General features: G+C 46.4%; 1 protein-coding gene across 5 annotated transcripts in view; it reads right to left on the minus strand.

Annotated features, from left to right (window-relative positions):
* The window catches only part of VAV2 (vav guanine nucleotide exchange factor 2), a 270,272-nt gene that overhangs the window by 38,009 nt on the left and 206,486 nt on the right, over positions 1–25,777 (minus strand). For 4 of the 5 annotated variants that reach the window (XM_019540899.1, XM_019540896.1, XM_019540901.1 and 1 more), the window contains exons 5-9: positions 20,646–20,748; positions 16,448–16,462; positions 15,171–15,269; positions 12,375–12,443; positions 10,477–10,577 (exon numbers count right to left, since the gene is read on the minus strand). In XM_019540899.1, the coding sequence (XP_019396444.1) occupies positions 10,477–10,577; positions 12,375–12,443; positions 15,171–15,269; positions 16,448–16,462; positions 20,646–20,748 (387 nt within the window). The remainder of the gene's footprint in view (positions 1–10,476; positions 10,578–12,374; positions 12,444–15,170; positions 15,270–16,447; positions 16,463–20,645; positions 20,749–25,777) is intronic. The other variant, XM_019540898.1, reaches the window with a different exon arrangement.

Here is a 25,777-nt window from a genome sequence, read left to right on the forward strand (position 1 = left end):
TCTGGGCGCCGCACTTCAGGAGGGATGTGGACAGCATGGAGAGGGTCCAGAGGAGGCCACTCGCATGATCGGGGGCAGCAGGGCAGGCCCTACGAGGAGAGGCAACGGGACCTCAACCCGTTCAGCCTCCACGAGAGAAGGCCGAGGGGGGATCTTGTGGCCTGTTACAAACTAGTCAGGGAGGATCAGCAGGCATTGGGGGAGTCCCTATTCCCCCGAGCACCACCAGGAGTGACTAGAAATGATGGGCAGAAGCTGGCAGAGGGTAGATTCAGATTAGATATCAGGAGGCGTGACTTCACGGTCAGGGCGGCTAGGATCTGGAGCCAACTTCCAAGAGAAGTGGTGCTGGCTCCTACCCTGGGGGGCTTTAAGACAAGGCTTGACAATCACCTTGCCGGGGTCCTTTGACCCCAGTACTCCTTCCTGCCCGTGGCAGGGGGTCAGACTCGATGATCTGCTCAGGTCCCTTCTGACCCGACCAACTATGAAACTATGAAACTCTGCCATTAACACACCTTAAGCCAAGGTGGTCAGATGGTCCCGTTTCTCTGTATCTGGCTGTTTTCCTCAGCCTGGGACAGTCAGAGACCTCTCAGGCAATGCCTCAGTCCTGGGGAGCTGCATGTCCTGGCAGCAAACAGCCAGTGGGGCCATTAAAAGGCAAAGTGAGTGATACCCAAAGCAACTTCAAGCTCATCCCCACTGCACCTTCTGCTCCCTGCTCATGGCTGCATTCATGGCAGTCAACGCAGCACCCCCGCCCCTGCTTGCCCAGAGTAGTCATGTGTCCTCATTTAGGGATCAATCCCAAAGGAAGCACACTGCTCTACACCCCCAAGCCTTTCCTGATCATTACCGCACCTTTCCCCTTTCCACGTTACTAGTCATTATGGTCCCTTTCACCCTCACTATACATCACAGGCAATTTATTCACAAGGAGCACTCCGGGGGCTTCACTGAGCTGACTTCTGAGCAAGACAGAGAATCGATTGGCTCAGTATATGCGAAGGTAAAAGGAGCATGGGTGGGGGAGGAGGGTCCTATCACTGCAGATTGCCATTACCCTGGATGCATATGCCACGTACAATGGCTGCTAAATAGCGTGCCCTGCTACAGCTATGGCTTTTCTTGAGATTACAGCATAAGCAGTGATCCCCCCTGACATCTTAATCAGCTCTCCCCTCATTAATTACCGCTGCTTTGTTTTCCATGCTATGCCGTGTTAGCGGTATAACTTGCACAAGGCAAACATGCATGCAGTGCAACAAAACATGCGACTGGCCTGGGAAGGCTTAAAAGGTCAAAGAAAAAAACTTTCACTGAGGCTGCCAGCTGACCACCCCGATGCTATGAAGCTACATAGCTGGTCTCTCAGCCGCTGCACAACGCACCTTTGTTCTCCCAACCACAAACGGACGCAGCGCATGTTCTACGAAATGAGCAGCAGCCGCCTCGAGCACGTGTGTCTCTTTCACGGAAGATGCTCCAAACTTTTTTTTTTTTTTTTTTTTTTAACCAGGCCTCCCAACACTTCTTTGAGGCAGGCAAGCATTATCAGCCCTGCTTCAGAAATGACAGCAAAATGACTTGATCGAGTTCACAAAGCGATTCTGTAGCGAGGATCTGGTAACGGAAGGGAGGATTCCTGCATTTCAGTCCGGTCCCTGGATCGCTGTGCAGTGCTCCTTCCCCTCTTTCAAAATGCTCAGGATTATAATTGCAGTAAAAAAGAAAAGACCTCCCTGAGACCTGGGCCCCAGTGTGCTAGGCTTTGGGTTTGCCGACGCGTAAAAGGGTTTACACAAGGCAGGCAGCCTTATCAAATTCAACTGAAGTCTTATCAAATTCAGCTGGAGTCGCTGTAGCCTGGCACGGGAATGAGCACTTGTAGGACCAAGCGACTTACTTGAGTTCATGCTGGGTTGGTTGTTTTTTTTTTTTTTTAATCGGTGGCTAGGTACCCTGTGGACAAGCCTGCTTGGGAATCCAGGCAGCATATTCCACCTCCCCAAGTTTACACTGGCTGTAATGTAAATTTAAGCAGCCAGACACGATGAAAAAAACCCCTTGCTGTGGGTATTTCACTCAAAAGCTCATTAATCCTGTATGAGGATGGTTACTTCCCTTCTCCCTCCACCCCCCCGCCCAGTTCCTAGCCATTAAGTGTACTGTTGCTGATAAGACAAGACTCATATGCTACCATGGACTGTAACCCATCCATTATTTCAGAGCCCTGTCACGTGGTGGAGGAGATCGCTGCACACCTGACCCAGCACCGCTTTGTAAATCTGCGATTCTCAAATCCAGCCAAGTAATTGAATAGAGAGATTTATGGGATTCTCAATACCTGATGAAGCTGCAGTCGATGCAGATTATTCTTCTGGCTCCCCCCCCTTGACAACTTCTGAACATAAACGATCATACCTCGGCTGTCAGCACCGAGACAGTTCAAAAGGAGCTCCAAGAACATCAATTCCAAACCTTTGGCTTGCATTGCACGAGATTTACAAACTATTGCGCTTAAGGAAAAACCCACAATGTGCGGGAGTAATGCATCATTGCATTTGGCAGCCTCTGCAGGCACGTGTAAAAATAAAGAACAGCGATGATACATTAGAAACGAAGGGCGTTCCTAGGATTAAGGCAATGGACTGGACTCCGGAGACCCATGCTCACTTCCTGGCTGCACCGCACAGTCCTCTTGATAATAACTTAGGGCAAGTTGCTCTGCCTCAGTTTGCAATGGGGAAAACTACAATTCCCTTCTCCCAGCCATTGCTGACCTTAATTACTCGAGTTATTTGACACATGGACCGTCTCGCTAAGCTGTCAGAGCCGGGCACTACTGACAATACTTATGCTGTGGCCGCATTGGGCCCTGATCTCAGTTGGATCTCAGGAGAATAGCCAAACACAAATAATGCCTTCACACAGTCCCAACACCAAAGAAAAAAGTCCGAGACGCTTCCTTTTACAGGAAAGAGGGAGGCCCTTTTTCCCCATAACAGAGCCATATGAAAACATGACTCTAGTCCAAGGGTGGGCAATTATTTTGGGCTGAAGGCCACTTACTGAGTTTTGGCAAGCCATCAAGGGCTGCATGACAAGCAGCCCTGGACAGATTAATAGTAATTTTCTAAATTTTTTAGGGGCCCCATGGGCTGGATAGAATGGCCTGGCGGGCCGCATCTGGCCCCTGGGCCGTATCTTGCCCACCCCTGCTCAAGTCTCATTAGATCAGCGAGACCAGCAGCTATTTCATTCTGCCCCTAATCAGCCTGATTCTCCATGCATCTCTTAAGCTTTCAGGGAAGAGGGACTGCAAATGTTTTTCCAGGAGTCCACCCATCATATCAGCCCACTGGCCATTACATCCATAACGCAACTCAGCTCATACATAATGCAGGACCTTAAAATGCTTCTCTAAACTCTCCTATCTGTGATATGTCCAAGGAGCAGTTGGCTGGGCATATTTTTGAGATCAGCATCCTCCTGCATGTCGCGCTATCCCCCTCGAGTGCTGTGAGGCTTGCCATCCAAAAAGGATGGCAGAATTTCAGAGATGTGCCTGAAGGAGGAGAGGCGTTGTATGGTGGCTCTTTCACCCGCCTGGGAGGTCGGTACAGCAGCAGGGCAAAAAAACAGACAGACAGACGGATGCAAGGAACGGCAGCACCAAGATAAGACACTTCTGCTTTCCCTCCCCTCCCCAACAGACCATTACTGCAGTCTTTGCTCCTACCAGGAGGTAACTGCATGTTCAATTCAGTAATACTGCGTGCTTGCTTCCTGCTTTTGAATCTGTGCAGGAAGATACTTCGTGAAAGAGAAGAGCCCCGGGTTTCAATCCACTGAAAGATTTTCCGCAGTCAGACTCCACTGTTAAACGGTGTCCCAGTGAAGTGGATCTAGCCTTGCGCATTATATCCTGGCTCGTGCTTTCTCCCTATTTTTCTGCAGTACATCTCCAGTGCCGTATCACCTACACTTAGACGCTATTCAGCCAGCTGGCACTGGATGATAGAGATGGCCAACTAGCAGTGAGGATCAATAGCAGCCGCGAGAAATATGTTGCCCTTCTCAGGTAACAATTGTCGAGTGCTTTACAACCATTAAGGGAGGCAGTCTCGCAGTTCGCCTATCAGCAGTAATAGCAGAACGGGGTGAAATCTCCTGGCAGCTTCCCCTCTACTTGCTGACCCGTGTTATCTGCACATACTTCACTTCCCACTGTGCTTCCAAACAGCGACCCGATTCAGGGGGTGGAAGCCTGGTCTTACTGAAATCAATAGGGAAAGCCCCCAGGGAGCAAATTTGCACCCATAACCTCCTTAAAATGTTCCTTTACTCCATTAAAAACAAACTTCCAAAGCTGCTAGGTGACACAGGGATGCAATAATGCACATCACGGCACTAAGAGGTGCCGGCAGGCCCAAAAGGGCACTCGTGGGAGGGGAAGCAAGATGGCCCTTCTGGATCCTTGTACCCACGTGCACGACACATTGGAAATCCTACTGAGCACTCTCCTCACTTCGTGCCAGCCTGGACTGCACCATCGGACAGGTTCTCCCAGGACAGGCTGGGAAATGTAATTTTCACAGTTTTGGAGAAGCAGAATGGTAGCTCCGATTAATACAATGGAGTGGGGATCATACGACTGGCATGCAGTTCCCACCTCTGCCACACACTCCCTAAGCGACCTTAGGAAAGTCACTGCACCTCGCTACCCTTCAGCTCCCTAGTGGTAAAATAAAGGTGCTTCTTCCTTTCTCTTACCTTAAGTCTACTTAAATGTCACGCTCTTTAGGACCTGCCTCTTTAGCTCTGCACAGGCAACCTGGCACAATGGGCCTCTAAACACCACCCAAACAATAAAACAGCAAGGCAGAATAAGTCTGCGTGTCAGGTCCATAAGTGCAGAACGCACTAACCGCTCAAAGGGATGTTGTTAAAGCTACAGGGATACAAGCAGAGCTAGCGAGAAGCAGAGAGAAATGCCTCCGCACATGGATCAATATGGGTTTGCAGAGGGAACATTGACTACATGTTCCCGTGATGGGGGGTGGGGAGAGTCAGAGCCAAATGAACCCGTACAGAATAAGAGCCTGGGCAGTTCAGAAGCTTGTTTGATTCAATTTACATGACTCTCATGAGGCTCAAGATAAAAGCAAAATCCAGGCTCAGATGTCACATGCCAGACAGCTTCAAAAGACAAAGGATCTTAAGATTTTACAATAGGGAAAACACACCCTGAAACCTTTGCATAAACAAATTAAACCCCAAAGCTAGGGAGAGATGCTCTTTCATTGCTGTGAATGTAAGTGAACATCAGCCTGGATTCCACATGCAGCGTGGGTCACTTCATTTAAATGCACTGAGATAACAGAGGAAAAGCAATGGAAAATGGGAGCCCGGACAAACCGGGGACTGGTGGGCTTGGGGTGTTTGGAAAGGCTGAATAAAAATGATGTTGGCCATCGGCTGTATTTCAGAGGTCAGTCTAGCAACTTCATGGAGGATGTGACCTTGTCTATCTTTCCTAGCATGACATGTCCACCCAGGACTGCCCTCATTACACAAGTCTCCGCTCTTCAGTTAGACTTAAGATTGCGTTGGGAGGTGCAGAGCCAGGTGACCCTCTGGAAACAGCCACCTCTGTCATGGGACTGCAGTTCTGGCAAGGGTGACATGTTCAAAAAGTGGTGCGAAGATTGCATCCTCCTTGGGCATTGAAGGAAATCCTCCAAAGCGAAGTCATTTGGGAGGCAGGGTGCGGAAAACTGGGATTCTTTTGCTGCACAGTTGAACAAAAATGGAGAAGAGCTCTTTTCTCATACCACATCAGTAATCACCAGGGCTTGCCAGTGGCCCCATCAGCACATCTGCAGCTCCAGTTCTGCATGTTGCAAGGTGCTGAGAAACCGTTCATCTTCAGGGAGCACAAAGGTGCTCAAGCTTCGTTTTAACTTGTACCTTCCTCTTCTTCCCCTTCTTAGCAGCACTTGGCACTGCGCTTGGCACTTGACTCAGTCTGAGTCAAACTCTGTGCCCACTGCTGTGAATAAAAGCATGGCACCCCAACCCCCAAACAACACCCCAAAAAGCATGGCACCCCAAACCCCCAAAATGGCACCCCAAAACCGGAGACGAGGCAACCACCTACCCACATTGAAAAGAAATGATTGACTCTCTGCAACAAACTCTGCCCTCCTTCAGAGGAAAAGGGCCCGTGGGCATAATGACAATATGATCTGCTTGACGCCGTTTTAGTGTCACTTAAGGCCTGAGACAAAATATCCACAAACCCACCCCCCAGCAAGTCAGCAATTGGCATTTCCCGGTGTGGAAGTTTGTGTGGCCTGCGACAGAAGCAGCCTCGAATATGTTCATTACCTTTTGAAAATGTGCAGGTTGATTTCTTTTTGTTGGAATAACCCTGCACAAAGAGGAGGGTTTTTTACATCTTGCAGATTTAGTGATCCCAGTCTCTGCGGTGGGAAAAGAACAGTTCTGACAAGAGAGGATTAAATACAAGCATTTTATCTAACAGATTCTGCATCACTGAGATGCTAGAAAGAAGCAGTTCCGGTCTCCCCTTCTCTTTAACCCACTGACTTGGATCACCTGAGTGGAAAAACTCACTCAAAGTCAGTTCCAGGAACTGAGCCACTGATGAGCAAAATTAATTCACTATTTAGACTTCTTATTTCTATTGCAAGAGCATTTAAAGTCCTCCAAACCAGAATCAGGGCCCCACTGTGCCAGGTGCTGTACATAATGACATTGAAGTACATGCCCTCTCCTGAAGAATGTACTATCTAACTGGACAAGCAAGACAAGAAAGAGAAAGTAGCTTGCCCAAATTTTCCCAGTGAATCAGTGTCAGGGCCAAGAATAAAACAACAGTCTCCTAATTCCCTGAGCACAGTGCCCTAACTCCACACCACAGCTGCTCCTTCTGAACAGCTGCATATCCCTCATATACATTTAAAAGCACCAAAATGCAGAAGGGTAATGCAACCCATCAAAACCATAACATGCCTGTCCCCTACACACAGCTCGTATTCATCAGTAAACCACGAACTGCATGCTTTAGGGAAGAGAGAGGGAGAAGCTTTCAATGCAATGGGGAATTTGTGGCAAAAATTGTTTCAGCAGGCCCTTGTTTTATACCAAGGCAGTGGCAGTAAGGACTAATTAGAGTGATCCCTCTAGATAAGACATGGAGAAAAATCCCAGAATAGTTATAACTAAGCCACTACCAACACTATCAGCTCGTCTAGAGTCAAGGGGAAGCCAGTGAAGATCCTGGAGCGCTATCATGCTTGCCGTAAAACAATGGGATGACATCCATAGCTTTGGGCCACATCCCATATAGTAGTTAGGTTTTTAAATCCTAACTATGACCCAGAGAGAAAACACACTGGGCATGTCTACATATGCATTTTAATGTGCATTAGCTTATTCTGAAGCATGACAAAGAACTCATGAGCTTTTGCTAATGTGCATTAAAATAGGCTAATGTGTCTATTCATAGTACCTACCAATGGAGGTATTAAGTTTAACGTGCATTAGCAAAAGTACATCAATGAATGTGTAGACACGTGTGTAACATATACCAGTCTGTACACCAAAGTAAAATCCTCTAGGGTCAGGAACGAACAGATAAGCCAGTCCACAGCAGGCACGAATATAGTATCATATACTATTTTGAACAAAAAGCTATCCCAGGATAAGATGTGGGGAGATGATAATGGGACTGGTGTAGGTGTTGCCAATGATGTTGTTTTGCCCCAGTCCTTTCCGAGGTAATTCTATTCTGCTCAGTTCAGCCGCTTGGCGAGAGCTGCTAGTTCAGGCACAGGCTCTGCGCAGATTAGGCCAGATGGGAAAAGGAAAGGACAAGCTTATCAGCAATTTAATACCAAAAAAAAGCCTCTGCAAAACTGCTGCTCCACCCAAGCGAGCAGAAATATTTGTTTCAAGGAACATTTCGGTATTGGAGGTCTCCATAGGCTGTGCGAGGATTTGGAGCTGCCAGTCAAGAGCTCGCTGCTCACAGCTGGAGCTCTGATTAATTCACTTGCATGTCTGGAAGTTTTCCAGGCGCTCAAAACCAAAAAAAAAAGTTATCTGCAAGCTCCTTTTGAAACTGGGTCAGTGACTTTACCTGCCTCTGCGGAAATACCACCAGATACTGATGTGGCAGCTGCAGACCAGTCTCTTGTCAGATAAACTGAGAGCAGCAGACTTAAGTAAAAGGTGCCTCATTGCTCCCAGGCATCCTGGCCGTTAAGGTGATGGCATGAATAAAACACAGGTGCTCACCCCCACAAAGAGCACACCCCAGCTGTTTGGAGGAGGAGGTTCCAAAGACCAAGTGACCAACACCTGTCGGCACCCCGTCCCTGAATGCCACAAAGAGAAAAGTCACGTCAAGGTGCCCGCGGGGATTAGCAGACATGGTACAACCATGCCTAGGGCTTCTGCTGCAACATGACTGACAAGTTCCCAGAACAAGGACCATGCAACATGCTGCTTATCTGAATGCAAGCCAGCTGTTTCTCCAAGAAGGGGAGCCAACTCTTGGAGTTGTGTTTCAAGACTTTATCAGCAAAAAAAAAAAAATCAAAAAAAAAAAATCAGTCCCACCTTGTGACGTTCACAGAAAAGAAAAGACAAGGCTGGTAAAAAAATATGAAGGGGATTTTACACTGAGGTGGTTCCCCAAGTCCCAGACTGATGACCATCACACCTGTGTTGTCTACCGTCGCCATACAGGACCTCTCCTAAACCCAGGCCCAGGCTACAGTGCCTGGAAGGGGCTGCTGCCAACAGGATGGTACTGAATTGTTTGAGGGAGAGCAAAGCCAAGAATGATGAGATAAGAAAGATACAAGTCATTCTTATGAGGTTTTTAAATGATTTGGCATTCTTCTTTTGAACAACTAATTTTTTTTTTAATCCAAAGGGCACATACTTTCCAAAAGCAGCATTGTGAACAACTGAATATTTGACCTAATGGTTTCTTATGAATGCAGATGGTATTTCAGGAGTTATTGACTTCAGAATGGCATTTTCATGTCTAGACACTGGGTTTAATCACAATGAAATAACACCTTGGCATTATTCCAGTGCCTTTGATTATTATTAAAGGGCTTCAGGGGTTTAATTTAAACTTATCTGCTTGTTCCTGGAAACTCCTGTTTGCAGCTCCCAAATTTCAGAATCTCCTGTTTTTTAAACTAGGCTCTAAGTGCATTAATCATCCTATAGGTGCCAGACATCAAACTTGCCAGACACACTAATCTGCATTGAGAACAATCACTTGGATCTAACAAGAGCACAGTGCCCTGTGCCTACAGAAACATACATGAGATGCTCCATGCTCTCTCTTCTCATTGACTCCTGGTATCCTAAGTTAAATCCTCACATCTTTATTCTCCTGTGAATCTGACTGCCTCCACAATAGACAAAACCAGGCCACAGCACAATGGTGTATGGGAAAAGGTTGGTCCACTCTGCCTCTGACTTCAGAGACCAATGTAAGCCCCACTCTATCTCTCTCTCAGTTATATCAAAGACATGGAGGGACTAGCAACCAGGAAAGAAAGTCATCCATGCAATACACCTGGGAACCAGGTAACAATACCAGGCTTGGGAAGGAGACTGCAGGACAACTGACTACCTACAAGTTACTACCCTTGAGACTGTTGTTTCCTGTTGTTCTTTGCAATTAGCACGAGCTGTGGTTTGAGACCAGAAGACAGGATGAGATTTAACTCATAACTATTGATACAATTCAGTTCAGGCAACCACTGAACTATCAATGCGTAGCACAGGTGCTTTGGAAGGCCACAGAGAAAAGCAGACAACACGTTGAGACCCAAGTGACCCAGTACTGCACTGGCACTAAATCAGGACTTTCATATGGAAAGAGCAGGGTCTTCTTGTGCTGCCTACAATGAGCAGGATATCAGGACCCCAGAACATCTAGTGTTATAACAGAAGACTTATTCTGGAGAGTCCTGAGGGTACCGCCATGGATTGGGGACCTTGTACACCTCTATTCATGCACATGCAACCTTTCTGTATACCAGGTGAGGCCCTCCACTTGCAGAGATATGTGCAGCTTCTTTTTACATCAATGGAGTTGGCTGATTTATCCCAGCTAAGGATCTGGGCAAAAAGGCTCATTTGGTTACAGGGCTGCTTGCATCCTGTGTTCCCTTTTTACACCAGCAAGATCCTTCCTCTCCTTGCAGCATTTAAAAGACATGTCCCCTCCCATCCCCATGTATGGGCACAAATCCTGATGGACAGTGTTGTGGCAGAGGATGGACCAGGCCAACAGCTTATCAAGACTGGCATTCTCCTTTCATGGTTTCTCCCTACGATGATACGCCCTTATTAGTGATGGCTTATTGAGATTAGAGCCGGGTACACACTGGGATCTTCTTTCTTTCTTTTTACCTTTCTTTAAATTCCAGAAACACTTTTGCCAAGCTGCTTCCTCCAGACATCATAGACACATCGATGGCTCTCAGGAAATTGAAGTGCACTTTAATGAGGTCCTAAAAAAAGAAATGATAGATGTATGTAAAAATCAACAAGGCTGGCTCTCAGCACATGTCATAGAATCATTCAAAATGAGAGCTGGATCTCAGGAGGTCACATCTAGTCCAACCCCCTGCAGGACCAGCCCCAACTACATCATCCCAGCCAGGGCATTGCCTACCCAGGTCTTAAAAACCTCCAGGGATGGAGCTTCCACCACCTATCTGGGTGACCTGTTCCAGGGTTTTACTACCCTCCATATGAGAATTTTTTTCCTGACATCTAACCTAAACCTCCCTTGTTGCAACTTGATCCTGTTGCTCCTTGTTCTGTCCCCGCTGAGCACAGTCCAGCTCTATCCTCTTTCGAAACCCCGTCAGGTAGTTGAAGGCTGCTATTAAATCCCCTCTATGTGCCAAGCAATTCACAGGTACATTTTTTATGCAATGGGGGTTTAGGGTTCAGTCTGCTGAAGCTCCCTGAACTGCTGAAGGATAAGTCCTTCACCAAGGTAAATCACTGAGTATCTTTTTTCTTAGGGCTGCCCACTCAAACATCCACCGAGACTTGCACTGCTCTCTACTTCTGCTGGTCGTTCAGTCAACCAACCATTTTGGACAACATTAGCACAGGGAGTTGGGGGGAAGAAAATCCCAACATGATCCCAAACAGCACTCAGATGAGATCATGGAGGACACTGGGTGCAGGAGGTGGGTCTGGCCACTTGCAGAGGTGGGGGCAAAGGCATTGGTTAGGAGAAGGAAAGGAGATGATTTTCTGTCCAAGACCCAAAAAAAAGAACTGAACAGGAGGCTGCATGTGAAAAGCAAGCTGCACCAGCAATCCTCATGGACTTCATCAGAGGTTCTGCATGAAGGATGAATTCCCCCAGGGTAGAGGACCAGCACATGAATTAACCTTGCTTAAGTGGGACTTAATTATTTCCCAGGCCTTGTGCTAACCTTCTGCCCGGGGCTGAATCTCCACTTGTTAAGACCTTAAGAGAATTTAGCCATCTGTTAACCTGGCTGGAAGAGGGATTTTTTTTTTTTATACAAAAAGAAGGGTCAGATGCCTCAGAGTGAAACAAACTCTGTTGCATGCCTCTCCTTTAAAAAACTAATACCTTTTCATCCTCAGATATGTTAATTATCTAAATTATCTGAGTTTATACAAAAACCCCACCCCACCTCACCAAACAGCACCATTGTGTATGTGATCTTGCAGTGGGATAACACCGAGAGAGGCTAAGAAATGCTGGAGAATGAATTAACTGCAGGCTCACACTGGATGTTGACCTGGACTGTGCGTGTGTTCACATCCAGAAGAGTAATACAGAGTTTCTAGAGAGCACCTTTCACCATAGGTCTCAATGCAGCTTTGAAGGAAGGCAGCTCTCGTGTCACCCCAAGTTACAGATGGGACGGAGCAACAGAGAAGTGAAGTGACTTGTCCAAGGCCACCAAGCAAGTCAGTGGCAGAGCTGGGGATAAAACCCAAGCCTGAGTCCCAGCTCAGTGTGGCCCCTGTTTTATGTAAACTTTAAATCAGACCCTCTGGACCACACAGGGGGAGAAAACACTATTGCTAGCCAAGTGATTCCCTTGATATCAGACTGTTCCCTTATCTACTCCGTATGTACTATCTAAGCCCCACTTTTGAGATAAAGGCTAAGGGACCTAATCTGAAGCTCATTCAAGCTCTATGGCCCAGGAGGACTGCAGCATGAATTTTACATGAAACCTGAACAGCTTCTCCATGTAAGCTGTACTTGAGCAGAGCGATGATTTAAGCCACGATGTTTACTCTATTACCTCCAAATTGATAAAAATAGCTTCCATGTCTTGCGGAGTGAGTACCAGCTTCAGTGGATTCATGTAATTCTGCAGGAGGGAAATGAGAAACCGGTTTCAATACAGGCAGAAGCAATGCATTTCCTTCTGATGAGACTGGAATTGTTTCATTCGTTACACATTTGGCGCAGGGAGGGTCTTGATGAATTTTAGAGCTTGTAAAGGGAGAAAAGTGACAAGATGCTTGTTAAAACCCGGTCACAGCAGCACAGACAAGCAAAGCAGTCCCTGCTTTGCAACGCCTGCCAGCTGCAGCATCTCTCGCTGCAAAGTGGGATGGAGGATACTTGCCAGTTGGAGCGCCACATCGGGTGTTTGAACAATTGAGAGTTTTGCTCAGTCAAGAGGATTTGGAACTGATTTGGCTCATTTCACCTGGAATATGACAAATTTTCCAACCCCCCCATCAACTCTCACTGGCTTAAGACTGCCCTGCCTGGAACTGAAACACTAAGACGCCTTGTTGCCTGGTAGTTGGGCTGTCAAGGGTTTCTCGTATGCAAGCACTGGAAGGCGGAGGAGTTCAATGCCACCTGACTGAGGGACTCTTTAAATGATAATGCAATGAATGCAAGTCAACTGCACAGGCATCCTGTGGATTACATCCTGGCTCCTAAAAGGGCAAGAGGAGAAGGAGCACTATGGAAGAGGCAATGAAAGGATCGCAGGGCTAGGGGGATATGCAAAACGTTTTGGAATACCTTAAAGAGATTCTTCCCCAGTAAGTAGCTCCATGCGTGAAAGGCACAGCTCTATATACACAGGAGCGTATGGAAGTAAGGCTGGCAGGACCCTCATGAGATCTAATCCAGTCCCTTGCTCAAGGCAAGATTATTCCTGTCCAAGCCATCCCAGCCAAGTGTCTTCTCATCTGCTCTTGGAAATTTTCAAGGATGGAGAGTCTAGTTTCTCCAGGCAGCTTCTTCCAATGCTTGACCACCCTCAGAGCAGAGAGTTCCTCATCTCCAACCTAAACTTCCCCTGCTGCAGCTTGAGGCCATTGCTCTTAGTCCTATCCCCTACAGAAGAAGCTCATCTCCTCCTCTCCATAATCACCCCTCAGGTATCTTAAAGACTCATATCAAATGCCCCCTCAGCCTTCTCTTCTCCAAACCAAATAACCCTCCTTTTTTCAGTCTGTCCTCATAAGTCTTGCTTCATAAGTCTTGCCTCCCAGGCTCCTAAGTCACCTGCACAAGAAATTGGACACAACTAAGGTGTGTGCATGGACCTTTCTTCACCAAAACAAAAGGATTCAGGCGCACGTGTGCAATCCTTTCTAAGCCCTCCCTGCACACACTTGCACATTACAACAGTAAATACACATGCAAAGCAAATTCCTGATGCTGTAGTTCATCAGAGCAATAACTTGTTTGGTTTCCATCCTGCCTAATCTTGGGATCTGTGCCCTACCCTACTTAAATATCCTTTCCATTCAGAAAGGAAAGAGAGGCGATTCAGGATCTTATTCACAAGATGGTATGTCCAGCATTGCAATGTAAGTGGTAGAATTTTTTTTTCTTTTATGATCTGCTGGCTTCTTCACAAAATAACAACCCCCAGCGATTCACAATTTAATCTGCTTTAGCTCTTCGGCTGTCTTAGTGGGAGCAACTCTGAGCTGGCTTGGATTTTTGTCCTTGAGGAACACATACAACATAACTACACTGGAAATGCTTTTTCAGACTAATGCATTTTAACAGACTTGCCTGCCCCATTCATAACGGCAAACCACAGAGATGCAATACACCTTCTTACATGAGCTTCTGCACCACAACAGGCCATCACAATCTATTCAGCCTTGAGCAAGATCTCATATTTCATACCAAAGGCAATTATTTAACTTCCTCTGGCTTCAAATACAAGGTTAATAGCTGTTTTCAAAGACCGAGTAATATGTACATGAGTAATATCTATGTCAAAACCTTTCTTTTAAAAGCGTGGAATATTGTTTTATTGTGCTGGTCACACTCAGAGCTTCTTCCAAGAACTTTCAGCACATTTTTACATAAGAAAGGGAAACAATTTTAAATGGAAAGGAAATAGAAGCAGGAAGACAATTAGAAACAATACCTTGAGAAAGAGAGAGATATTTTTTTAAACTTCTACTTTACTGTAATCACTGAAGAGAAAAATAATAACCTGTTTCTAGCAGCATGCATTGTATCATTCGATTGCTGAAATGTTCATTTGTTAAAGAGGAGATACAACTATAATTCATCAAAACCAATTAAAGTCCATGAATGCATGCAGAGAAATGTTATTTTTAATCCAATTAGTTTCAATGACAAGCCAGCATGGCTTCAGCACTTTCAAGAAATGCCTGCAATAAAGAAATTCTTTCAAAAGATTCAGGAGCAATCAAAGAATGATAGGAGATCAACAAAAGCTAGATTTAGCCTAAGAACCCAGCCTTGGCTATGTAAGAAGTGGGAGTCTCTTACTGCCGGGGGGGGAGAATACCCTTCTGAAGTAGTAGGCTGGCTTTTAGTGTATTTAGTGCAGCGATCACATAAAAACATGCTATCTTTTCATGTGGGTCCACACTGTGCACTTATGGTACTCAGCATGGGTTTTCTACATCTTCCGCGCTCCTGTAAATTATGTCTGAGTGCATCAATCCTATCCCCGTCATAACCACCAAGCACTATGGAGCTCTAAGCAGCAGAAACTAGTCTTGCAAGATTAATGCAAAATCAAATTCAACCTGAAGCCTCTGATGTAAAATAGGGCGAAAGAAGGCAGCTCAGCTCTCACCTTTTCTATGTCTTCAAGTGTTTTGTAGTATTTGGCCTCAGTTTCCTGGATTTCTAGCAAACAGCAATTTCTTTTGTCATCTTCTGTCATTCCCATTTTCTGCAAAAAGAAAACAACCCATGTCTGAATGTCTTCAGAGTGCTTCTACCTGCTCACTGATGCTGGATGTTTAACGTGGCAGGCAGTGAGAGCAAACTCCCAACCAATGCACGCTCAGAACCAAATTTTCCATCGTGTCCAAGGGATTCTTTGCTGCCTAAAAACTTCTCAGGTGAAATCCCAGATCCACCTAAAATAATAGCAAATCTCTCATTGGCTTTGAGGAGACCAGAACTCTACCCGCTGTATTTACTCCAGCTATGTCCCCTAAGGTGACCATGTATAAGGCAAAGGGTCTTGGTTTTTTCAACTTGTTTGCTTAGGATGACCTCCACGATAGGGCAGACATGGGGCCCCAAAACACTCCTCTTGTATAGGTCCTTTGCTAGTGTTTCCAATTCTGGTGCTTTTATCCTCAGGTTTGCAGTAACTTTTTTTCCTTTAAAGACTCAGGTCTGGGAGTCATGTGATCTCCCAGGCTATGTCAACGCCCCCTCCATATTGATTTCAAAACATTTGCCAGGAGGACAAGCACCGTTCACATACTCCCCGAGTCGTCTTCCCTGGCAAACCTGGAACCAACTGCCCAGAAGCTACACTCGCTCGCTCCCACGCCATGCATGATGCTGGCCAAAAATGGTGCTTGCTGCTAATTGCTGCGTGCTCAGGGATGCATTCAGGATCTCCGTCTCAGGAGCTAAGAGTGATGCTGAGCATGCCTGGAACAGCTGTAACAGTGAACACAATATTTTTCATTGTGCAGAGCATGAGGAAACAGGCAGGGTATGTTTCCTGGCATAAACCCCCAAGGTGGCCCTGGAGGCAGTATTGCTATACCCACTGCTTTGGACGCCCATAATTCCCTTTTGCAGCAAAATAAGATTCCAGCCCTCCTGGCTGTACAGCAGAGAGGCAAACATGACTCTCGCTGGCTTGTGAGCAAGGTAGATATTATGAACTCCAAACTTATCTTTGCAAATGTCATGGGGTTTTCAGATGCGTAATTTTAAAGGCAGGGGAAAGTGAATTTGCTATAATTTATTTATATGCACAGCATTTGAGCATTACCGCTTCTGCTTCACACTGTACTTTGTATACCTAGCACAAGCCATACCAGAGTTTGAGACACTGCGCCAGCCAGCCAGAAACCAAACTCTTGGACATCATCTCTTACTTACCTGCATATATCTAATCTGAAGCATGCAGAAACACAAGCAAAACCAATTAACATCATACACTTGGTATCACAAACTGTCATTTTTAAAAGCGTCCATTAATCTCCCCACCTTCTGACACAAGTGCAAGTGGTTACGGTGAGAACGAACAGCTTTACGCTTCTGCTAAGAGAAGTCTCAGAAGCTAAAAGAAAATACTGAAGATCAAGTCTTTGGCTGATGTAGCTACACTGCAGTCACTCATTGCCCTACTGGGTTTCAATAAAGTTAAACTTTTATTATTATTATTATTATTTTTAGAAGTGGCCTCCTCATAGATTTAGAGATGTTCAGGCCAGAAGAGACCATTAGATCACCTAGCTGGTTTTAGGTATCCTGGCAGGAAGATGGGATAAATTACCTTTTCAGGTCCTTTCCTGTACCTTTTTTTTTTTTTTAATGATTTTTAGTCTGAATCCTGCATAGCACAGATCCTTGAATTTCAGCAAGTTATTCCTGCATTATACTCAGTGAATTATGCTGCATGAAAGCACGTTGCCAGAAAGGCCTCAAATTTTGCAGTAAAGACTTCCACGCAATTTGTTCCAACAGTGCATAGTCCTCCCTGTTAAAAAATGCATGCCAGATTTTTAATTTGAATTTGTCTGGTTTGAACAGTCAGTCATTCGTTCCTGTCGTGCGCTTCTCCACTAGATTAAAGAGCCCTTTAGGAACCAATGTTTTCTCTCTCTGATGGTACTTATCTGCTGTAATCAAAGTCACTTCTCAATGTTTTTTGATAAACCAGACTAACCAACCTCTTTAAGTCACTCTGTTAGGCAATAGGCATGCCTCAAACATCTTAAGGAGCTCACTTATGGGTTCCGCAGTTGCATCTTCCTGGAGAAAAACTGGCTCTCTTTTAAAGGGGTTTCTGCGAAAAGGACAAGGGTTATTTTGCCCCTTGCTGGAAAATCTAACCGATTGCTGCCCAATGTGGTGGAGGATGCTGCCAGTTTGGTCTTTGGTGTCATTACTGGGGTTGTTCCTAAGACAGAAGGATGGAGAGGTGCCGGTCAGGAGGTCTGCACCCGTGAATGGGACCTTATTGTCATAACAGCTCCAAGTCCAATGTGCTCTGTGTGTTTGCAACTGCAGCTGAGGTTGGGCGTGTTGAGCCTTTCTGAATATATAAACCTGAATGCAGGCAAAAGCAAGCCAGGGTTTGCAGGATGGGCTAATTACACTCTGCTTCCATATCCTCATGGGTGTGATTGCTGCGAACTCCAGCACGTCCCAGGAACCAGCAGCACAAGGAAGGCTGCCATACTGCTTGCTGAGCTGGGCTAGTCTTAATCCAGTGTCACCGCGCTGTGTCTAAAAAGATGCTAACAGCTGGAGGTCTCAACTTGTGCCACTACTGAGAGAGATGCGAGAGCCTCCTGACTCGGTCATGAGAAAAAACAAAATGGAAATGGTGGAGCTGGCTTTGAGCAGCTTGTTTAAAACATCATCCCAGATCACCAGACAGCGCAAGATCCCAGTCCTTCAAGGCCTCTGGAGGCTTGAAAAAGAAATGTCTCCATTCTTATGCCCATTTCAAAGGCCAAAACAATCTGGCAGGAATCAAATCCTGCCCGTCAAAACCAGCATGCATATGGATGTGTATTATTGATGGGCTGCCTTTAACTTCCATTTTTATTGACATCTTCATACTTTACCCACATGCATTGACTTTCCAGCACAAAGTCGTTATGCAGAGGATACTGAAGGAAGGGAAATGGTTTATTGGATTTTTAAATCAAAGGCTAAAGATTATATTAATCAGCCATTAATAACAACATTCAGCACAGCATAAAAACATCAGAGGGAATAAATATTACATGTGAAAAATGGGATATGAAAATCTCTGCCAGAGCTGGCCTCTGAGCCCAGCCCCAGGACTGCAGGAGATGCTGTTTCCTCCACTGACAGTCTCCAGAAATCTGGGGGCACCACCTGCAGCGGGGAAGATTTTCTTATTTCAGTTTTGCCCCGTTGGAGAATTCCCACTGGTTACATCAGTCCATGAACAGACACGGCTGCTCTCACAGGTGGTGGCACAGTGCTAAAAACCATCAGTAGCCAATGGATCTGCTACTATCACCATTTCTGCTGGGGCCGACACCAGTGCAGTTGAACCCAGAGGTACCGAGAGCATTGAGAGCAGCTCTGAACTCACAGGAGGAAGAGCCCACTCGTTTAAAGTCGGGATCTGAATCTCCATCAATGAAGACCACCCTACTTGTGGGTCTTCCCAGTCGCTCATGGCCAGGGTTGGGTTTTGATCTGTAAGTAACTCCAGACAAGTCAATGGCATTGCACAGCAGGCAACTGGAGAGGGATCAGAAAGCCATGTGCTCACTGACTCTGAAGCAAAGGTCTGCTGGGCCACACCTCCAAAAGCCATCTCCAGCCTAATTTCCTGTCTAGCTACGGGAATTTAATTGACCAGTGAACTTATCCATTTATCCTGCTTTTTCCCAGAGAGTTATGTATCTTGTCAGCTGCACTTTACAGCCAGAAGACAGTAATTAGACTCTACATCAATCCCGTGAGCAGCAGGATTTCAAATGGAAGGCAAAAATGTTTGGGAGCTCCCGCTCCCGGGAGGAGATCCCGCTAAACTGTGCATCAGTGGAAGCGACAAATGCTGCAAGTGGAAATGTTTAGCTGGGGAAACAGCCTCCCCTTCCCTGTGCCATGAGCTGCTCTGTAACGGCCCCCTGGGAAAACACTTGAGACTGTGGACAGATGTAACTTTAAGCTGTCTAAAAGGGGAAAGATTTGCTGCTTGGGAAAATGCATCAGCTGTTCCAGTTTAACTATTACTTCTGTCTGCTCCTGTACCAGTGTAAATAAGAAACTGCTGTAACTTTAGTTTTAGCTCCAGCTGCACCGGTACAAAAGCAGGTAGAATTAATAGTTTTAGGAGAACAGGTAGCCTTTTCTAGTAGCCCATCCTCACCTCTACCCGTAAGTCGGGGTAATAGCCCACGGTGTGCTTTGGGTTAGGGCCCTGAGTAAATGATTTCAGGGTGCCATTAGCCACCACACAGAAGAGCTGGCACCCACTTTCTGCACCACAGGATGGGATGCAAGGGGCATGCAGACCCCATCCTGGTCTCCCTATGGCAGGAGGAACTTGACCCTCCAAAAATTTCAGGAAGCTGCTGGACACCAAAAGAGCATTAAAGGATTGATCCAGAGCCCACTGAAGTCAACAGGAGTCTCCCCACCGGCATCAGCAGGCGCTCAGAGCATGTCCGCACTGTGTCCCCGGTGCTGTCTGGGATGGTTTCTCTCCAGCATGCCCAGCCCAGCAGTTCCTGCTCGCCTATGCCAAACCCGGGAATGAGGCAGCGAAGTGACTCCTCAGAGGGACGTCTCGAGGCCTCCGTCTCCGGCATGCTTGAGTGTTGGGATGCTGTCAATACAGCTTCGCTGACTTGTTGCCAGGTTGGTGTCTGGCACTAGGAGCGGAGGAGCAGAGCGTGAGAACACCCGGCACGAGGCGCGTCGCCGCAGAGCGGAGACGAGCAGGGCGCAGCCCGGAGCCGTGCGAACGTGTTTCACCCCTGTCTATGTTTAAGCTGGGGCTGTCATGGGTGACTGATGGATTTGCATGCATGACTTCCTGCTCCAGCTGATGGAGGGAGTTCAACGGCAGCCCCTCCATGCCCAGCAGGCAACTCAGCTTTGAAAATCTCATTTGTAAAAATCTACCTGCCTCTCCAAGCAGGTACTGTCACAATCCCCCAGGGAAAGTTGGGGCTTCATTGCAAATATCTGTCAACACTTGCACGGGTCTAAAAATACCTCCAGCCTAAGACACACATTTGGCTAATTGAGCAAACATCAGTCCTCTCTCTCTCTTCCCCCCACCCGCCCCATAGAAGGGCATGAAGTGACACATGCTGTTGGCTCAGCAGCAAATTACTATTTTTATGCTCTTTTCACAATTCGTATTTATTACCTCTTCCCCCCATTCTTCAGATACAGGGAAAGCCTTCAAGAAACCCTACTGGGCTAGCTCCATCGCTCTCCTGAAGGTATTTTAACTCTACAAAGGCAGACCCCTTCCAAAGAACAATGCCAATAGATCATTATCTTTCATTGGTTCATTTCTTTTTCCTTTTGCATTCCCATCAAGATATGGCTTTAAAGATACATAAATTGTTACCATGGGTTGCTGAACTTCCACTTTGATGATATCTTCATAGATATCATCTCCTTCATCTTCACAGGGGACGCAGTCATAAATATCCTCCCCCAGGTCATGTTCACTGGAAGGAAAACAAGACAATTTAGACACGGGACAGACGAGAGGTTGACTCTAGCAAGGTTAGGCAAATAAGCAGTGATGCCCATTAAAGAAAGAGGAGAAAATGCATCCCAAAACATTGTAAATGTCCTAATTTCTCTTTCCCATTTTGCACTAAGGAGGCACTTATTTTCTGGATCAGCTACCACAGCAGCATTTCACCTACATACCCTAGCACCATTTGCACACAATGCAAAACACACTGATTGGTAAGTTCAGGCACTGGAACCAACTACTGCCCTAGGAGATTTGGGCAAGGGCACAAAAGTCCCTGGCTTCCTTTCCTGGATCGGCCTGTGACCTTTGATTGTTTTGTATTTTTAATTTTCCTACCCACCCTTGGTCTATCTGTTAGATCGTAAATGTAATGGGGGAGGGGGGTGATCGCCTTGCACAATATGCCACAGGATTAGCTGCAGCACTACTAAAATCCAGTAAATCAATATATTTAAATAAACATTGACAGGCACTTTGATAACTGGTTACTATTTTAGTCAATCAACACCAGAGTTTCCAGCTAAGTCAGACATTTCTGTTCAGCTTGGATTGAAGTTAGTATTAAAATCAGCAGATTTCTTAACTCCAATGAATCTAAGCCAGCTGACACCAGCTGAGCATGTGGTACCTGAACTTCAGGCCTGATGTAAGCATATGCAGCTTACAGAGTTGTACCTGCTACCATCAAAGATGCCCACAGAGTAGCCTTCAGTCGTAGCTGTTAAGGTGCTTTAGTAGTGTTAGAACAGCACTCAAAAATTGGAATTAGGATGAGGACCTGAGTGCACTAGCGGAGGCACAAACAAGTGGCACAATACAAAGTCTTTGATTGTTACGCCCCACATCAGAGATGCACAAGAAAATAATTCAATGCAGGATCCAAACAGTTCTGCTTTTCAACTGCTGGACGCATGCCTACTTGCACCCTCTTGTATGCATCTTGCATCAAACCTTGACTCTGTCACCCACACCACTGTTTACTTAGGCTTAAGTCCTAAGTGGGTCTGCAAAACCTTCCAGGGTTAAAAACAGGTAGGTAGCTGAGACCTGCATTGTCAGGCCAACTTTACACTGATGATTGCTTCTAAGAGAGCATTAAGACAGGCCCCTGCCCCCTTCCCTTTTAACTCAGATAAGCCCATGGCAAGCTTGCAACTGAAACACAAGGCTTTGTCTCTTACTGCACATCAGCTCTACGTCAAGGCTGTCTTTCAACTCAGTGGGTGATAGCATTGCACATCCTGTTTTCAAAGCTCTGCTGACAACCCTTCACTTCTACCAGTCACTGAAGTGTTAGAGATGTATACACAACCAAAAGGGACAGGGGAAGGCTTGAGATGGATGGAAGGGGAATGGAGAAAGAGAGTCAATGGCATAGCTGCAACTCTTTTCCTTGCTAGGACTCATGTTTGTGTTAAGATCTGATTGCACCCCACTACGACAGATGCTGTGCAAACAAAGGTCCCACAAGTACCTTGCAATCAGATCCACATGGATCCAGCCTGGCATGTGCATGGAGCCTTGTTAATGTCAGTGAGCTTCATGCAAGCCTAGGAATGGGGACATCAGGACCAAAGAAGGTGGTACAACAGGGTCGGGTGATTATTTCTTGCGGAGGGCCGCTTACCGAGTTTTGGCAAGCTGTCAAGGGCCACGTTTCCCTCTGGTGCAGGGAAGCAGGAACAGCCCTGGGGTCCCAGGCCAGAAGCCTCTGCTAGGCAGGGCCTTCCAGGTGGGGGGCCAGGGCTAGGTGGGCCTTGCTGCTTAGTCCTGCCACTGGCTTCCCCTGGGTCCTACTGCCCTTGGCTCCTGTCATTTTTGACAGGCAGCCAGGAGCAAGTAAATATTAATTTTCTAAAATTTTTAGGGGCCCTGCAGGCTGGATAGAATGGCCTGGTGGGCTGGATCTGGCCCCGGACCATATTTTGCCTGCCCGTATGGTACAGGGAGAACAGGTAAGTCCCAGCAGCAGCACCGACCACACTTGTTATTCCTAGTGCATCAGCTATTGGAAGTCCTATGAATGCCCAAGAAGCTTGGCTGTCTAGTGAGTTTTTAGCCCACATGGTTATGAAGCCAAGTTTGAAAACACAGCCTAGACACAGAGAAAGTCAGCAGACAAATGAAAGAAACCAACATTTCTTCTTTTTTTTCCCTTTAAAGTCATGCTTTGGGGGACCCGTCTCATCATTTTTTGATGGCTGAGGGTTTGCCAGGCTGAAAGACACCTGTCACACTTCATCTCAACTTACACGTGTGCCCATTACAGTCTGATTCAGTCACTGTGGTGTCCCTTTCTTTACCCTGCAGTAGCACTTAATGGTCCCACTCAAGGATTGGTACATCAGTGCCATGCACTGTCAAGTCCATGATTAACTGAAGGCCCCTGGGCTGGAGAGCCTGTAGTCTCAAGCCAGTCCAGTCTGGTGTTATTCCAGTCCACCTTCATGGAGCAACTCCCTCAATGTTTCGGGGGGCCAAACCCCGCCCTGGGAAAAGACTCAACTGCTCTCAGCTTAGTACAAATCATTGTGTTTGCAAGAGAAACAAATATTTTTAACCTTTAGTGTTTTCCAGAGACAAATTTGGGTTGGACAATGGCTGAATCCCCTTCCCCTGCACCTCAAGCCTGTTGTGCCTTGTACTCTCTCTGTGCTAAATGAATATATCCTCTTTAACTCTTCCTAGGAAAATACAAACTATTGCTCCTGAATGAAACCCAAGGCAAACTACTGACTGACCCAACAAGATGCATTAACACATCCATGCCAGAGGAGCCATGAGGCAGAGAGATTAATCGGCTATTCTGCGGAGCCGCAGTTGAAGGGGAGGCCTACTTCGGGAAGCTTCGAAGAGGGCAAACAAACATCCTTGCTGCACAAAAAATATCTCCTTCTGCCAAAAATAAAAGAGAGTGCATGTAAAGATGAGCCAAATACTGTAGCTCAGCACAACCCCACTGTGTTCAAGGTCCGGAGGAGAGAATAAGGAAAAGAGATGACTCTCAGCTTGGGAATCTCTTACTTTCAACTCAACTTGGACCCTACTTATACCTTTAAAAAGGGCCTCAAAGCTAGTTATCTGTGCTCATGCTGTGCTGATGAATGACATGTCCCTCATCCAACCCCTCCCACTACATGTTATATCCAGTGGAGAAGGTCCTTGGCCCCACTGAAGTCCATGGCCAAACTCCCATGAGGCCAGGATTTTATCCGCTGCTGTCAGTGACTGCAATGAGCTGAGCATAGTCTCAGCCCCTGTGGCCGAGTGGGTCCCCTAGTCTAGATGTTGCCTAAACCAAGCTAGGAGTGAGCTTATGTTGGCACATGATGCTTTGAAGCCATTTTGCAGGTCAAAAGGTGCAAATGGCATCCTCACTCCTATTGAGTACCTGTGAGAGTTAAGCACCTGACTGCCATCTGCTCCTTTGAAAGCTTCTCTTTTGGACTCCTAAGTCCCGTAGATGCCTCTGAAAGTTTTGCTTAGAGAAAATACTAATAAATAAGTAATAGTAATGACAGGGCTCAATCTTGCAAGCAGCAGATTGCCTAGAGCCCTCACTGAAGTCAACCTCCTGGGATCTTGACCTTCAGAAGTACATGAGATGCAGGAAGATCAAACAGCTGCCTGGTATTTTACGAGCTGTGTTTTTCACTCTGACTATTAATTACATATAAATATATTCAACTGAAAACTCAACCAAAACTATAGTACTACCACCAGCGGCTCCAGAATATACCCAGGCAGGCCTCACTGTGCTAATCTATTTGGGGGTGGGGCTTTTTCAGCAATGCAGTTCCATCTATTTTTAAACACTGATTTATTCAAGAAAATATTTCTTTTAAATAAATGCACTGGTGTGATGCATCATCTCCGTTCCTACATGATACATTGCAGCGCTTGTAATAATGCCTGCTAATAGCTAGCGATCCATCTTCTCCTTCCCACATGTCATTGTCACAGTTATCATCTGTACCAATGTTTGTAGTTGAAGCTCTTCCCCTCATCCAGAATGGCTATCTTCCATTCCAGCAGGCACCCATCACCTTTTTAGCTGCATCTCCATACATCATTCCTACAGCTGGAAGGTCGTTTAGGAAGCTTAGGGCCGAGTTCATACCTGCTGTGCTCCGTATTAGCCAGCAGGACTGGGAACTAGGTGAAATCAAGAAGAAAAAAAGAACAAAAAACTGTAGCCAGGAGCCCCAAATCATTTCCAGTCCAGCGCATGCCAGCACCATGATCACCAGCTTGGTATTCACCACTGAATTCCTCAGGCTTCATTTGGTTTCCAGCTCCTGCTGTGTTGCTGGTTTCCCTGCTGTCCTTTTCCTAGCATGCCTACTGACCACAGGGGCCTGAACTGTGGACAGCCTAATACTATCCCTGTCTTTTGAGGGCCAGATCTGGAATACTTAAAGAGTTTTCCATGACGAGAATGGTGACAGACACCCACCAGCTAGGAGCTGCCAAAGCCCCAGAGCGCAAACATAAGAGATGGTGTTGGTGCTGCTCTCTGGGTAGACGCGGCATAGGGCTGCCACATCCCCTATTGGTTTCTTGACAGCCCTCTGCAATCTTGAGTGTAGGCAGGAAAACAGAACAAAGAAAACAACAGCTGGGGTGTCACCATCAAGGGCAGGCACTGGGTGATGCAGACAGAACAAGGAAGAAAACTCTTCGCTGTGGCACAAATGAGATGCTGTTAAATGGGATTTCTGGAAAAAGGCCCCATGGCCACATAAACACAAATGCAAGAGGGACTTTGCTTGCTTTGATGCCTGGGGCTTTACTGAAAGATCCCTTCTGATTGAACTTCCCAGCAGGTTTTAAAAAGAAGAAACATTTTGCTGCAGAAAGATAGAAAGATAGGTCTAGGGTCAAAACAAGAGGACGGGGAAGCAGAACACCTGGGGTCTATTCCCAGCTCTGCCTTCAAACCTGCTGCATCCCCTTGGGAAAGCAATGTAGCCCTCTGTGCCTCAGTTTCCCTG

Source organism: Crocodylus porosus, unplaced genomic scaffold (assembly GCF_001723895.1).
Source record: "Crocodylus porosus isolate Cpor-Errol unplaced genomic scaffold, CroPor_comp1, whole genome shotgun sequence".
Classification (NCBI taxonomy): Eukaryota; Metazoa; Chordata; order Crocodylia; family Crocodylidae; genus Crocodylus; species Crocodylus porosus.